General features: G+C 41.1%; 1 protein-coding gene across 1 annotated transcript; it reads right to left on the reverse strand.

The window, feature by feature from the left end:
- Positions 1-246: 246 nt before the first annotated feature.
- Positions 247-16,638, reverse strand: cnn3a (calponin 3, acidic a). The gene is made up of 7 exons (XM_068709626.1): positions 16,419-16,638; positions 5,040-5,161; positions 3,942-4,008; positions 3,668-3,805; positions 3,444-3,560; positions 2,953-3,099; positions 247-1,312 (listed from the first exon to the last, which is right to left on the reverse strand). Exons 1-7 carry the CDS (start codon positions 16,473-16,475, stop codon positions 971-973), a joined length of 990 nt encoding a protein of 329 aa, XP_068565727.1. The 5' UTR covers positions 16,476-16,638; the 3' UTR covers positions 247-970.
- Positions 16,639-17,604: the final 966 nt, after the last annotated feature.

The raw sequence follows: 17,604 nt of genomic DNA on the forward strand, positions 1-17,604 counted from the left end.
TGTACAATTTGTTAAATTGTACATGTGCAATTGCTGAAAAAAACAATATATATATATATATGCACAAACTGATGATGTTTCGGATCAGATGAACTCAAACCTAAGACTATGTTATCCAATGTAATATGTAAAAAAAAAATATTTGTATATATGTATACTGTATACACAATATATACAATGTTAAGATTGAACTAAATAAATAGCTTGAACTGAATGTAACAGTAGTGTGCAGACAGGCTTCCAGAATTGAAGAATTTAAGGCTTTATTTATAACATAGCATTTTCTTTACCATATAACAGTGGACTGTTTTACAATGAGAAACATTGCAATAAATACAGTTTAGGAATACAAAGGGAATAATATGAAAATATAGCTCATATAATGGAACAAGGAAGTCCGTCTATATAGAGTCAGCTTGGGTTTGTTCACCTGCACTGTCTGAGCAGCCACAGTGCTCATCATTAAAAGAAGAAAAAAACACTATCTAGTGATTAAATGTAGTAAAAACAGCAGGATCACAAACCTTTGCTGGATAACAGTGGCTGAATACAGACACACCACTGAGAGGAGCAGCCTATTGTTGAATTAATTTCACATGGATCATCAGCCCAATTTCATTTCAGGAATACAAACACAGGAATGCAGCAGCTTCACCTGACGCTGCACCATCGTTCCACAAAGTTATCACTACGTCAGTGTTCCATCATTAAGATATCTTTTAAAAAGTGGGTATTAAAAAGCTCAAAACATTTCCATCACTGTACCTCATTATTCTACGCCACTACAGCTTCTTACAACCTTTGCTGCTCAGATCAGAGAGTGTAAGTGAAGAAGGAAAGCACTGAGGGCAACAGTTCATTGTATTGTTTCAAGAGAAGAAAAAGACTATTGAGGATAGCAAAACTCTTGCTCTGTTGTGTAGTTGATAAAACACACTAGTTAATACTGATTTGGAGCCGGAGCTCTCCACTAATAGTCAATGCCATGCTCATTGTAATGGGAGCTGTAGTCCTCATGGTAAGGTCCGTGGTACTCGTCCTCCTGAAACTCAGCCTGATAGTCACTGTCGCTGATCTCTGAGCCGTTGGTGCCGGTGCCCTGACTGCCATTGGCGTGGATGACCGGCTCTGTCGGGGGGGCGCAGTACTTGGGGTCGTAGACCTGTCGACCCAGACCATACACACTCATACCCCTCTGAGAAGCCACCTTGTTGGTGCCCATCTGGAGGGAGATGGTGGAGTTGTCCAGCGGCTGCTGCGCCACCTTCTGATCATAGATGTCTCTGCGGGTACCAGGGGCTGACATGCCCGCCTGAAGGAAACCAGGAGGCAGCAGACATTTTAGCACATGATGAAGGTAGTATACATATACTTCCCTTGTACTAAAGGCTCTGTTTTGGACTAATTCTTGTAGATAAATACATTTAAAGATTAGGTAAAGTTAAATCAGAGATTTGTTGCAGTAAATCATTTGCATGTGAAAAGACTATGAACTGTCATATCAGAATGTCACATTATTCCACACCTGAAGGACAACATTTTACAATTTTGATCTGCTTTTACCTCCCAGGTTTTGAGATATCTGTCTCTGAGGATTCTGCCTTCAACCCAATACTCGAGAGGTGAAAGGAATTCACTTTGTGCTGCTCAAAGCTCTGAAGAATGACTGAAATTAGAATTACCGTCTCTCGGTTGTACACCTCCACCAACCAGTTGCAGTTTGCATCCACGTCGTCTAAAATGTCATCACTTCATTTGAAACTTGTAGACATTTGTGTGAAATTATTGTAATTAACATTTCAATCCTTGAGTTCTGGCTAAAAAAGTCACAATGACCGTTGACCACCAAATTCTAATCAGTTCAACCATGAGTCCAGGTACCATTTGTGCCAAGTTTCTATTACTTTTACTGCTACTATTACTTCTTTATTCTATTTCATCCACTGCTGCTGCTGTTATTATTGGTAGTAATTACTTTTCCATTGTTATTATTACTGCTATTACTACTATCATGATATGTATAATTTCTTACTGATAATCATTATTATGTCATGTTGTTCATTCTGTACACATGGCATCTATCACACCTCTGTCCATGCTGATAGAGGATCCTCCTCTGTCTCTCTCCATAAGGTTTCTTCCTCTTTTCTGCCCCTTAAAGGGTTTTTTGGGGAGTTTTTCCTGTTCCGATGTGAGGGTCCTGGGAGAGAGGATGTCGCATGTGTACAGCCCTCAGAGGAGAATTTGTGATATTGGTAGAGTTGCTATACAAATAAATGAAACTTTTGCTACAAAATGTTGTGTTGTGTACAGTGTACACAACATCATCCAGCAAGTCGCTGCAGTGGCCAATCAAATACATGCAAGAGCACATTCCTGTATGCAACTGAAGAGAGAATTTCTATGACTCGCGACAAAAGTAAAATAGAGTTGTTAAGTCCTGCGTGAGAGTATTCTAAATCACTGTGCAGTGTAAATCACAGGTGTTTGACACAACATGCCGCCACCACCACAGCACCTTGTTTGATTTAATGCAGGCTGATCCGGTATGAATCCACATATTTTTCAATGCCGTTATCGGCACAACTAAATTCCATTCACCTTCAACTTGTATCAGGGTAGGTGCAGAAATCTCAGTCAAACCTGGAGACATTAAGCCAAACTATCTGCATGAACAGATACAGAGACAATCCTCCACATATAGCTGCTTCATCAGAAGCTATATTTACACTAGCCATATGTAATGCTTCAGGCAGGATGAAGTGACCCATGTTCCAGGATAAAGAACGTGGCTTTATCATTTTAACATGGCAACTAAGCAGTGTCAACATGGAACTGTGTCCCGAAGCTACGTCAGACTGCATATGTAGACAAAACATTTGTTGTTTTAAGGATGTATTGAATATAAACAGATCCAATTAGAGCAGCATTATAAGAGAAGCAGGCTTTAACCTGGCTGGCTCCTTTGTTGGTTCCCATCTGCAGGCTGATGGTGGTCTGGTCGTAGGGTTTGTCAGTCTGAGTCTTCGGATCGTACAGATGTCTTCTGGTTCCATAAGCAGTCATTCCAGCCTGACTCGCACACTTGTTTGTCCCCATCTGAGGGCAAAAGACCAGCGATAGGATCTCACCAAATGCAATCACTTATCAGCCCAACTTCTTTAAAGTAACTCTAAAAAGTACCATTGGCATTGTAGATGAAGGTAATTGAAACTTTTTCTGTCACTGACTGGCTGTTCGCTCTGATTTAAAGAGCCCAACCATTGTGTCACTGCAGGAGAAATAGGACTCTCTAGGGACAGTGCTGACTCGGTTTATTTCTCTGGGATTAAAGTGGGTATATTTAGAGCTACAAACAAAACATCAGCTCTCAGGGACATCAGCCTAAAGATATAGGTTCATGTGTTGGCTCTAAGAACCACTTAATCACCAGTCATAGTTACCTGCAGTCCAATGACACACTGACCGGCCTTGATCTTCTCATCGTCAAAATGTCGAGCTTGTTTGTCTGCATATTTCACCCCGATATCGATCTTTGAGTCCATACCTTTAGTCTTTGCCTGACAGAGAGAACATGCTAGTCAAAGGACAGTACATTTGTTTCCTATAGCAGTAGAAAATGTGATCCTCAGTAGACAATGACCCTCTGTACTCTGTGTTCACTCACCATGCTGGCCAGTGCAAGCAGTGTGGTCTGGACTTGAGTCATGTTCCCGTTTTCAAACAGGTCATTGGCCTCAAAGATGTCATTGGGCTTCAGGCCATAGGCCAGGATAGCTTTGATGAAATTCCCAAGGTTTTCCAGCTGCAGAAAAAAGAAAAACAAGGAGTGATGGGGGCTGGGAGTCCACCACAGCACAAATAATGCTGTCAGTGAAGAAGCAGTGAAAGCGTCAGGAATGCTGGGGGCTTCTCCACTGTTTCCACTTCACAGGTCTCACCTTGTGCCAGTTGAGCTGGGAAAGGTTGATTCTCTTTACTGAACCAGTCTGCAGCTTGTTAATCAGTCTGAGAGGAAAGAAACAAATCCATCAGAACTAAATGTGATCTAGCTATGGAGGGTGCTGTTACAGACACACAGACAGCACACAGTAAGACAGACATATAGAGAAGGACAGACAGACAGACAGATATATAAAGACAGACAGACAGACATACAGCATACATACAGACAGACATATAGAGACGGACAGACAGACATATAGAGACAGACAGACATATAAAGACAGACACAGAGACAGACAGACATATAGAGACAGACAGACAGACACAGACACAGACAGACATATAGAGACAGACAGACATATAAAGACAGACACAGAGACAGACAGACATACAGTATACAGACATATAGAGACAGACAGACATAGAGACAGACAGATATATAAAGACAGACACAGAGACAGACAGACATACAGTATACAGACAGACATATAGAGACAGACAGACATAGAGACAGACAGACATATAAAGACAGACACAGAGACAGACAGACATACAGTAAACAGACAGACATATGGAGACAGACAGACAGACAGACAGACACAGACAGACAGACATATAGAGACAGACAGACATAGAGACAGACAGACATATAAAGACAGACAGACATACAGTATACAGACAGACATATAGAGACAGACAGACAGACAGACATATAGAGACAGACAGACATAGAGACAGACAGACATATAAAGACAGACACAGAGACAGACAGACATACAGTATACAGACAGACATATAGAGACAGACAGACAGACAGACATATAGAGACAGACAGACATAGAGACAGACAGACATATAAAGACAGACACAGAGACAGACAGACATACAGTATACAGACAGACATATAGAGACAGACAGACAGACATATAGAGACAGACAGACATAGAGACAGACAGACATATAAAGACAGACACAGAGACAGACAGACATACAGTATACAGACAGACATATAGAGACAGACAGACAGACAGACATATAGAGACAGACAGACAGACAGACATATAGAGACAGACAGACAGACTGACAGAACTTACTCGCAGAGGACGACTCCATCCTTTAAGCCTTTCTGGAAGTTCTCTCCAATAGACATTCCTGTCACCTCCTCAACCCAGAAGCGGAGCTCCTCCTCCTTTTGGAGGTCATATTTCTGAGCAATCTGACGAATAAATAAAACATGTTTAATCTACATTCCACATTGGAAACAAAAACAGTGAATATCAATAAAAACTGCAGCTCTGGATTTAGCAGCTCTGTACAATGAGAGAAAGTGAATTTTCAGTTAAAATATAATACATGTCTACCCTGAATTAAACCCTTTTGTTTTCCCTCAAGATCCCTGGTCATGACTGCTTTTGGGTCCACCAACGTGACAGCTTTGAGTGGTCGGAAGACTACAAAAGAGAAATACAAGTACAGTCCATTTACCAGACTATTTAGTTTTCCACCGTTCCAAAAATCATTTCAACCGCTCTGAAGTCAGTAAACCATCAAAAATTAAAAATTTTATAATTTCTTTGTTATAGTAATTTTTATCATAAAGACACACAATTGAAATGATAAGAACATAAAAGATTGTATTATGGATTAAAACAAATCTTGTCATTAGTAGTTTTAATGATGTGTTAGAGTTACTTTAAACAGATCATAATTCATCTCTTAATATCTATTTAAGTCCTTCAAACAACTGGATTTATTCCAGTTTCTCACTAACACTAGATTTTACAGATTACATGTGAACACATCATGATAACTTTGTAATTTACCTTCGCCCAATACAAATTTTCACTGAATAGAGCCTGAACGCATCATAATGGAACTGAAGGGAACCTTGGTTCTCCTGTCAATGTTTACTATGTAACATTATAATAGATCGGCGACTAGAAAAGCATGAATGATGTCCTGATCGCATATTTGACTGAATATTGACCGATGACGATCGTCAGTAAAACTGTATTTCACACTGTGATGGTTACTGTTAAAACTGTGTAATATGAACCACGAGGAGGATCAACAGTGGTCCGTCACACCACTACTTCCACCGCATTTATAAATATATTACCAAATGTGTTTGCAGGAAGACACAAGAAGGCCCCGGCCCCAGATAAAGTAATGAATGTTACTGTAATGTGGTCGATACGTGCTCTGGTGGCAAAAATGGTGGTATTGCCCATAACCACAGTATTACTGCGTTTACAACAAGAAATGTGGCTTTAGGTTGGACACTATCGTGTTATAACAATCACATAAACGGAGTAATTAAACAGATAATGAAATATAATACATGTTGTACACTATGTGTACTAAGCTAAAGCAGCTAGCAGCTGATTGCTATCAAACCCCAACAACCTATCCATCAAAATGAGTTTCTAGCTGTGTGCATTTCCTCAGTCGTAACATTGAAACATCGGTAACATTGGTCAATATTCATCCGCTTAAGATGTTACGCGCTATGTAGAAGCCTTCTGATTGCTCAATGCCTCCCAGCTAAAGTGGGATGGTGGTGGGGTTCATACAACTTAACTAAAAATGAAACGGGAGCGAAAGATGAAAAGTACAGTGGGAGGAGGTGGAAATATATTTCATCCTTGATTGTATGCCAATAATACATCAAGGCACTAAATAGTTTTGTCAATGAATATTAGGTTGGAAAATGCTAAATTTGAAATGACATTGGTATAACCCACTCACACACAGACGGAGATGGATGGTGGATCAGACTCAGATAACGCCATCTCTGTTCACCTCCAGGCTGTAGTGAAAGCTTAGAGCTCCTCCTCTCATACTGTCACTTAGGAATTGATGGGAGGGGCTTCTTGTCGGTGGAGTTTGACAACACAGAGGAAGCCACTGAGAGGCCAAAGAGCTGCGATGATTAGAGAGGGGGGTTTCTCTTCTTCACTTCTCCCAGCAGTGACTTTCGAGGAAGATTGCCAAGAGCTCTCAAAAAAAAAAAACAGGCAGTGGAAAAAAGGATTTCATTCTTTTGATGGAACCATTAGACTGATCTGCTAGGTTATGATTTGAGCCAGCTGGAAGTGAAAACCAGACAAACCCCCTCCCTATTTCATCTCTGTACCCAAAAGCATTTTTTGATGACAACACAAAACTGCACACATTTCAAAAATAGGTTGAGTGCTACACACGCATCACAGTGCACCAGTCAGGGGTTATGTAGTCCCAACCGGTCCAACCAGAGTGAGAGTACAGTGAAGTGTGATAACAAAACCACCCCACCACAGGGGCTCAACAGCGTGATGAACCAAGGCTGAGCAAACAGAGAGGCTGCTGTTCAGTAAAGATGGAAGCACGCAACATACCACGTATACTGTGGTTAGGGGAGCCATGTCGCCAACTCAGGAGAGAGGAATGCTAGATGTAAGGCAGCCACTACTCATTATTTTCTGTATAAATTCATCTGTCACTGAACAATAAATCACTTTTTGTTTAATTGTTTAGTTCCTTCCAAGAGCCCTGAACTCAAATATATTCCGTTTACAACCATATAAAAGAGAGGAACACAAGAGAAGCCTAAGTGGAACCTGATGGATTAGTAATTGTCTGCACTAGTTGGCCTGGGTTGTTCTTCAAGATGCCCATTACATGATGTTGCTTCCATTCTGACACTTCTACAGTTGTGTACCTCAATCCAATTCAATTCAGTTTATTTTGTTTAGCCCAATATCACAAATCACAAATTTGCCTTCAGAGGGCTTTACAATCTGTACATATACGACATCCTCTGTCCCAGGAGCCTCACATCTGTACAGGAACAAATACAGATGTCGTGTACAGAATGAGCAACATAACTGAGTTAGACCACATGTAATGCTATCACAAGACACCCTGAGCTGAGGCAGCCCTCTGCAGGCTGATCACACCTGGGTGTGTATCCCATGATAGTCACTACAGACAGCAGCTGCTCTCCTCAGCCACACTCAGTGACTGCTGCCTTCCGACTCCTACCTGCCACAGGTGGGCTCAGAGAGGTGGACTACAGGTGGGCTCAGAGAGGTGGACCACAGGTGGGCTCAGAGAGGTGGACCACAGGTGGGCTCAGAGAGGTGGACCACTGGTGGGCTCAGAGAGGTGGACCACAGGTGAAGACATTTTTTTTTTTTTTTTACTTCAGCCTGAATCGGTTGATTGATTAGTCAGCTGATCTGATGCGTTTGTAAAAGTAGAGGCTGCACTGTTGTGGAAACCACTTAACAGTACCAGTAATAATGTTATAATTAATAATAATAATAATAACTAGAAAATTTCGCAAGAAATTTTGACAGTGTGGCTTCTACTGCCCGAAGACGTCGCAATATATATATACACACGCTGATGTTACCGGTAGTATCGTTGAGGTTCGATGGAGATATCGCTTCTCTCGTTTCTGCATTTTAGATTCATACTCTTGGATTGAATCTTGTATTTGTGGGGCTTTTATTTTGAAAGGGTGGGACTGGGTGGGTGAGAGAGGGGGAGAGGAGACAGAATCATGTTTGACACACACAAACATAAGTTATTTAATGACAGGCTCTTTTGAGTGTGCGTGCGTGCGTGTGTGTCTGTGTGTGTGCACGCGTTTGTGAGAGACCGTGAACTGAAAAAATAAAAAATAAAAACTGCTTTTACAGAGAAGCTGTGTCACACACACACACACACACACACACACACACACACACACACACACACACACACACACACACACACACACACACACACACAAGCACATTCTTAAAGGTTGCCTGTCTCACAGAGTAAAATCTTAAACAATATGTGTCAGCCATTTTGTCCTGTTTAACCAAAGCTAACGCCATGCTAGCAGCCATGGTTAAATCTATTTGTGTGTGTGTGTCATACCTGTATTAGAGATATATACACCTTTGAGAGAGAGACAGACAGACAGACAGACACAGAGAGAGAGACAGACAGAGAGAGACAGACAGACAGACAGACAGACATAGAGAGAGACAGACAGACACACTTAACGAGCTGCGCAATACACACCCATTATAAAATCTGAAACGGACCCAAAATTTTACTGAAACTTAATCGGTGACTTCATGAAAACTGTGCTAGCTATCAAAATGTCCATTTGGCTCAAAAACGTCCATCATTTTGTCTATGTTTAAAACTTTGAATAATTTTTCTACGTTAATGTATGGCTGGTCAATATGGGTCCAAAGTTAAGTGTTTTTTTAGCTCTCTTCACAACGAAACCCCATTCAGGTCAATGGGGAAATTTTGCTCCATTTTTTGGGATTTTTGGGAAAACCGCTGGGCGAATCTCTTATAAAAGTCATTGCACACCATTCCCGATCAGGCCGCACATTTTGGCGTATTTTTTGTACAGGTGTTGGCAACGCTGTGTGAGGAAAAACTTTCTGGATAAACATTAAAGATTATTAAGCCCGATGGATTATATACAGTGTGCTTTGGCACAGGCAGTTTTACTGCCTTGTGCTACAAAGCCACACTGAATAATACATTTTATTTATCGAGCGCTTTTCATAGACAAAGACACTTTACATTAAAATCATCATATATAAAAGCTATACACTATAAAAAACATAAAACACACAATAATGGTCACACATTAAAAGCAGTTTAATTAATTAGACAAAATACCTGTGGAAATAAGAATAGCAGTTGAAACAGCAGCTCTACTTTAATTGTCTATTGCTGTCATGTCATAACAATTAGGGGTGGGGGGAAAAAATCGATACAGCATAGTATCGCGATATTTTAAGTGGCAATCTTTTATTATATCAATCTGGCCTCACGACGGCCGTTAAATCTGACAACAGTATCCAGGCTCATAGGGAGAGAGCGGCGCATGATGTCCACGCATCACAAATTATACCGAGTTATATAACTTATATATCTTACGTATACAAGTTATAGTTCATATACTGAGTCCACACATGTTTGCATTCAGTTAAATTGGACTATGCAGACTGTAATACAAACAGTTCAGTTTGTCAGGTGCATGCAACACTTATGACAGTGTTTTGACAGTGTTGTTTTGAACAGACTGAAAACTTTATCTTATTAGATAAAACATGACACAGTGTTCCTTTGGGGACATCATTTGCAGTTGAAAAAAGGTAATATATATCACAATATATGTTATCGCAATACTCAGCATTTCGCAGTATCGTGATAATATCGCATCGTGACCTAAGTATCGTGATAATATCGCATTGTGACCTAAGTATCGTGATAATATTGTATCGTGACCTAAGTATCGTGATAATATCGTATCGTGACCCAAGTATCGTGATAATATCGTATCGTGACCTAAGTACCGTGATAATATCGTATCGTGACCTAAGTATCGTGATAATATCGCACCGTGACCTAAGTATCGTGATAAATCGCACCGTGACCTAAGTATCGTGATAATATCGTATCGTGACCTAAGTATCGTGATAATATCGTATCGTGATAATATCGCATCGTGACCTAAGTATTGTGATAATATCATATCGTGGGACCTCTGGTGATTCCCACCCCTAATAACAATAGGACACCAGGCCCTCCGTGGTGGGGCACAGAACCAGTCAGTGTTCTCTGCAGTAAGCATTAGGTGGTTTAAACTGTGATTGTATCATTTCTACACATCTGACAGTTGAGATGCAGCGCTAACGTTGTTGCGTAATGATGCTGGAGTTGGTAAGAATGTTCCGATTAGTAAATAAAAAGTGAAGAGCCACAATAGTCGAATGGAAAGCAGAGAGGGACACATGCGGCGTTTGATAAAAGTCCTCAGCTGAAACATGATCTACCGTGTTTCAAAGCCTACCAATCACTTCAAAGACAAGTTCTATTTATCATCAATAACCGGTTCACAGCTACTGTATGCTTATCACTCACAACCTTCAATTAGGTTTAATTACGTTGTGTGCGTGTTTGTGAGTGCAAAACAATATTCATTAATGACATGCTTAATTTAAATTCTGTAAGACTTAGAAAAACTATTTTTTATTTAAATAACCCTTCAAACCAGAATATCCTGTGATTTGTACAAATCTACTTTAATTTGAACCTTTCAAAACATCAGAGAAAGAGAGCCACAAGCTAACCTGAAACACATGTCTACTACGCAGGCTACAAGAACACTGAGGAGTGAGGCAGTGGGCAGAAAGCCCAGTGGATGGGGTCCTCATCAAGGGGGTTCACCGAAGGGTTTCAGGAATGTGGTGTATGCAGCGGAGAAGAGCACGGACTACTGATCACACCACATGAGGGCCCCTGCCTGACCTCCTTCTATTCACAGAGGTTTTACTGCAATGAACTCGGCCTGTGCTATTGCAATTATGACAGAACATCAGAGTCATCCCACTTCACAGATGGAATTAAAATACAGATGCCTCACACTGGAAAAGAGGGTATCCACCTGCCCACAAGGTCCTTTTCTTGTTTCTGCTACTTTGGGTTCAATACAATAAAAAAACGATCACAACACTTTGGCATATTTGGCATAATGTCATAACTGTTCCTTTTTTACATTCTTTTGTGAGGTCATTTCTTTAAAGATTTAAAATGAAATTCTGGTCAGACCATTTGTGTTTATTCGCACCACTGCCCAGCGATCGCTTCCTGTTTGATGTGAAGACACACCCGAATGACAGTCAAAATACATGCTTTCTATTGGGGGCAGAAAAGCACCCCCCGCTGGCAATGTGGTGGACATTGCTTTGGACTGTTGGGGAACTTTTCTGACATTTGATGTGCATGTGCAGCCAAGTGTGAATGCCTTTTGTGGGCGCACTTGTGGCGTGGTTTCCACTGACTGACAGGGAAACGTGCCACCGGCTATTAGTTGTTTGGGAAGTAGTGGAAATGGGTCGATTATTAGTGCACAATGCCCAAATCGACAGCAGATGTGCAGGTTTTAGTCCTGGTCATAGTAGTGTCTCCAAATGGTCCCAGGAAGGCCTTCTAAAATACTTGTAAATGACTTATCATGAAATTTAAGTATGTTCTACAAAAGAGGATGCTCTTTTGTAGAACATACTCCACCTCAACAGGAAAATAAGACGATAGTTCCTCAGAGGTTCCACAGAGTGAGCATTAAAGTGCAGCTTCAGGTCGTCAGATGGGATATTTTCTGCAACCCTCAGCAATTTTCTGAGAAAAAAAAAAGACCATTTGAAAAGCTGCCATTTGAGTATAACTTTCCATTAATTTATCCTATCACAATTCCGCATTCAAATGCATGGTGACCAGACTGGCTTTAGTTCAACAATATGTTTTCTTCCACATGCTGCCCCCGTCATAGTTTGCTCTGGTCGGCTTTGTAATGACTCTTCGTGACGAGGCATGATGGATTTGAGTAGTGTTATCGCGATACCACAATGGTGACTTTGTTACGATAGCCTACCTAAATATCTCTATACACATACTGAAATGATACCACGGCAAACACTTAAAACATCGGGAAAAGTAATGAACATTACAGGCATTTAGCAGACGCTTTTATCCAAAGCGACTTACAATTCAGTATCTATGTCTATACCGTAGGCACAGCTAAGTGTCTTGCTCAAGAACACATTGACATGAGACTAGCGGAGCAGGAGATCGAACCGCTGACCCTCTGATTGAAAGACAGCCCTGCTCTCCACTTAGCCACGGTCACCCCATTGAACATGGAACTTCAAATTAGTTTTTTATTACTAAAAATGTTGAAATGTAAAAATGTATTAATTGAGTAGGTAATCTTTACTTGAGTTTGTGGAGGTACTGCAGCAGAAACATTCTAATACACTCAGATGAATCTGTGTAAAGTTGATGAATCTAAAATCAAAAAGACCCGACAACAACTGCAGCCATGCGCTGCCTATTGATGACCGTCTGCTCTGTATGAGTGAGTGAGTCTTTATTGGCCTCATGATTCCATTACAATTCACCTGACTCTGATTGAAATGCACAACAATTCTCGAGGGCATCTCAATGTGTTACATCCTCAATGTTCTATATCACTACACATGGATACTTCTTCCATAAAAATAACAAAACCAAAACATAAACCTAGGAATGCACCAATACGATACCAGTATCAGGGACTGAGTCAGATACTGTGCTCATGTATTTGTACTGGTAAAACTAATCCGATTCAAACTGTTACCACTGCAGCAACATGGCGTTAAGTTGAGCCTAATAAGCTGCCCTGCTGCAACCATAACCGGAAGCACAAATCTATTGGATCAAATCCACAGTTAATAAATGAATAGCATTACCTGAGGCCTGTGTCTAGATGGTGTGCATTTTCACCAGGCTCTTTTGTGTTGTGATTTGGCAACGGCTAATAGTGTATGCAACTTCAGCAATAACCTAAACATTAACATTAGGACGAACAATAGGATTAATCCCCAACAATTTCCTCCAAGTAGGCCTGTCCCTGTCATGACGGATTTGTGGCTTCTTCAGGGCTCACACTAACTATAGTGGTTGCATGGCTGGCAATAGTTTTTAGTTGCCGAAACTGAAATCATGGTTCCCATTTTCTGTCACCTTGTATTTGAAACACTTAAGATAGCACGATTATGAAAATGAAACATAAAGGAATAAAAGCTTTATCACAGTATCTGAGACTTTGAATCTTGAATCTTTTGTGCTGATCCAATCCGCGAGTTTTATGCTGCGTTGCACCACTAGTGCTGACTCTACTCTACTGTGTGATGTACTGTACTGAACTGGAATCTAAAGCTAATGTGTATACAAAATACCAGTAGTGCCACTGATGGCAACCAAAGGCCAAAGAACGGTTGCCAATGGCAACCTGGCAAGCATTACTATTGGGCCCTGTTCTTGTTTATTGACACTGACCTTTTTTTGCATAATATTAATTTTACATAATTAGGGCCCGAGCACTGACGTACCTATTGCTCTTCTAATGCATATTTTTATTAGGGCCGGAGCAAAGTTTGATGTTTCGTGGACCGTATTCTTCGCTATGAAGAAATAACTTTTTTTATGAGGGGCCTAAAACACATTTAAAGTCCTGAATGTAGTTCTCTTGTGATTTTAATGCTTCAGAGTGACAAGATAGTGCCCCCTACCAAATTCCAACGAGGCAGCCCTCACATTACTTTCACCTAGATAAAAGGTGTCACATGTTGACTTAAAAAAAAAAGTCTCTTGGGGTCATGCTCCAAACCCAACCAGAAATCGGCCATTTTTTATTTTGTATGAATTTCTTTTGTTTTTCTGCCATTTCCAGGCTGTACTTTAATGAACTGCTCCTAGCGAATTAATCAGAACAACTTCAAATTTAATCAAAACATTAACAATCCCAAACTTGACATGCTTGATTAGAGTCATGGCTTGAGGACTTCTGCATGCGCTATAGTCATACACTATATGACTATAGTCATATAGTCATATGGCCATAAGCAGGGTTTCAGAAATAGAGAGGTCCAAACACTGAGCTTTACTAGGGGGGATCGGGGCATGCCTTCTGAAAAACGTGTGCTTTCCTTTCTCTTAATATATGCATTTTAAAATGTTTGTAAAGCAGAAATTTGCCAACAATAGTTTTAAAGCCATGTCGGTGGGCATTCGTATAAATCATCTGTAAAGCAGTAAACTGAATGATCCGCACTACATTCTGAAAATGCAGAAGAGACTAAAATGATCACAAAACATCTGCGAATGAAAGCTCACTTTGTTTAATTTCAGAGTTCGACTAACAGCAAGTTGACCCCACTTTTCTCTCTGTATTCACTATAAACACGTTGGTTTAGAGACCTGCATATACTTTGACTGTTCTGCTACAAAAACTATGGCGCAGATTAAGATTAATGTTCAATCTTTACAGGCTTAAATTTGAAATAGTATTCAGAAAGACACTCAAAAGATTTGAGGTTTAAGCCCCTGCAAAATGAGCTGCTGACGTCGCTGCTTCACGCATGAAACACTGTGTAACTCGTGCACGCAGTGTCTGATAGTCAAGGAAGTGCACGGCCTCATCAGCCAGCATCCAGCCGGTGACCTCGACATGATGCGAGGGCATGAGGGCCAATCACTGCTGCTGCAGCTTTAATTTGATCTGATGGGATTATCAAACTCCTCTCTCATCTGCAAAGAGTAGATGTGTTTATTTACAGCGCAACAACAAAAAAATAATGCAGTGAGGTCAACTTACAGATTCGTAACTTTGTTATGAAGCGCAGACTTTAATCAATCTTCACTTTAGCACGGATATGATGTTCCTAATGATGGATTACCAAAATCAAGTTCACTTTAAGTCACCAAATGTCACACTATAAAACCAGTGGAAACCCATTGATGCTGAAGTGAATGGAAAAACATTTGAAATAACAGAAATAATAATAATAATAATAATGCTTTAATTTTATATAGCGCTTTTCTAAGTACCCAAAGACGCTTTACATAGGGCAGAAATTACTGTACGCTTTAAAAAATAATGATCAGAAAACAGGCTCTAACTGTACTATGGTCCTTTTCTCTAGTACTCTTCTTGAGACACAGCTGTATCAGTAGATATCCAGATGTGTGTGATGAACATGATCTCCTGAAGAAGCCATCTTTTAGACATTTCCACAATCCCGTCTAGAATAACATCAAATGACACTTTCTTTGCAACGCGGCCTCCAGTAGCCCTGCTGCATATTTTCCTTTGTTATCATTTTAATAATAGAAAGCGACTACAGTTACACTAGCTCCAAGTGCCTAATGATAAAACAACATCTCAACATAAATCAATAGCTGTTGTATGTCTATGAGCCAGGACTCAGGCCTCAGCAGTCAGCCACACAGAGCCAGCTGGGCCCTCCTGCCTCCACTAACCATGACTACAGTAGAGTGTGCACCATGGCAAAGATTGTTCACAATGCAAACACACGGTGCATCACATCGAACAAATCCACTCACCAGCTTTAGTTCCTGGACTGCGTTTGAAAAGTGATCCAATCCACAAACAAAGAGTGGCGGAAGGAAACTTTTTCCCCCCCATCATTGAGGTCAGTTCGGCCTAGCGTCGACAATAATCACTTAATAACGGTACCGAGCCCGTTACCGTCAAAACAACCCCAAAGTTTGGACAACTTCCGGCAGAGATCAGAAGCTGGACTCCTACACACCTCGATACTGTAAATAGCTAGATAGCAACAGTTTAACGTTGCTCCCATTTCTCTCATCTGCCTCCAGTCTCCGTCCATCTCCCCGCATGCAGTGAGCTCTCACTCTGTTCTACACCAGCAGGAAAAGAGCTTCTCGACATTCGGAGATTTCGGAAAGTTTAGGCCGCCTTTGCTGCTGCCCAAATGCACATTAATTAAAGTGTGGCCGAGTGTTTGCTTCTGTGTTTGTTAGCTGAGCCTTTGTTAACGTCTGTCCCCCCCCCCCCCCCCCCCCCCCCCGACACACAAAGGTAGAGACGGGACTTCAACACTTACTTTGCTTCTCACTTCAGCAGATAATCCGTACGATGGTCCCTTGTTAAAATGTGTCATTTTCTTGAATTCGTTCGAAAAGCCAGATGAAAATCCTCAGCTACAATGTAGCTCAGAGCCGGCTGTGGAGAACTCCTCAGGCAGCAGCTGTTCGGCTCCTCTAGAAAAAGCCAGAGCAGGAGGAAAGTAGTCCAGTGGGCTTCACAGAGAGCAGCGAGAGAGACTGTTCTGTCTGCAGGACGGGCTCACCAAGCAAACGACCTCCACCAATGATTGACGTACCCACAACAGCCAATCAGAGCAGCCGATGTGGATCGGGCTACTCCCTCTCCTGGTGCTCTTCAAGGATGAACTTCAACACTAAAAACGCAGATATCTAAAATGATAAAATAATATTACTGGAACAGATACAGTTGTGTTCATGACGTCATTGGGCTAACATTGACTGTATGTTGACATGAATAGAACTGCTGCGGCACAATCCTCTTTCACCATGAGTTAAAACAGTGATTGCTTACTTTAAACTGAATATATATATATATATATATTTATATATCTTTATATATATATATATTTATATATCTTTCTCCTCTCTCTTACAGAGACAGACACTGTATTGAAGGTTTCCTGTCTGTCAGAATGTAAATCCTGGTTGGATATTTCATTCATTTCTTTACTTGGTGTTTTTTCGTGCGGCCTTCCCAGCGTTTCCAAACCCCTCTGTTTTTGAAGGTTTAAAAGTCCGGAGCAGTGTGGACACTAGGCATAAACGTAGCAAAAGACATGCGTTTTAAAATGGAAACTTAGTGTGGATGTAGCCTAAGTGGTTTAAGTCGGCTCTAGGTCAGAGGTAGAGCCACAAGATAGGAAGATCAGAGGTTTGATCCCCAGCTCCTGTAGTCCATGTTGGACCTCAAATTGCTCCCGAAGGCTGTGTATGAATGGGTGTGAATGGGTGAATGACCACATGCAGTGTAAAGCACTTTCAGATTAGAGTTGTCCTTCAATCAGAGGATCGGCGGTTCGATCCCCGGCTCCGCTAGTCCATGTCCATGTGTCCTTGGGCAAGACACTTAACCCCAAAATTGCTCCCATAGCCTACGGCGTGTGAATGTTAGATAGTCCTGAAGGGCAGGTGGGAACTTGCATGGTAGTCCCCGTCATCAGTGTATGAATGGGTGTGAATGGG

The sequence above is a fragment of the Cebidichthys violaceus genome, unplaced genomic scaffold, assembly GCF_023349555.1.
Source record: "Cebidichthys violaceus isolate CVI_PGR_0920_01 unplaced genomic scaffold, fCebVio1.0.p SCAF_15, whole genome shotgun sequence".
NCBI lineage: Eukaryota > Metazoa > Chordata > Actinopteri > Perciformes > Stichaeidae > Cebidichthys > Cebidichthys violaceus.

What these genes read in the sequence shown, in the direction of transcription:
- cnn3a (XM_068709626.1), bottom strand. Translation starts at nt 16,475, where the DNA reads ATGACACATTTTAACAAGGGACCATCGTACGGATTATCTGCTGAAGTG. An exon ending in GATGGAGTCGTCCTCTGCGA is followed by an intron (nt 4,009 to 5,039) that starts GTAAGTTCTGTC and finishes CTTTCCTCTCAG; the next exon opens with ACTGATTAACAAGCTGCAGA. An exon ending in CCAACAAAGGAGCCAGCCAG is followed by an intron (nt 1,313 to 2,952) that starts GTTAAAGCCTGC and finishes GGTTTCCTTCAG; the next exon opens with GCGGGCATGTCAGCCCCTGG.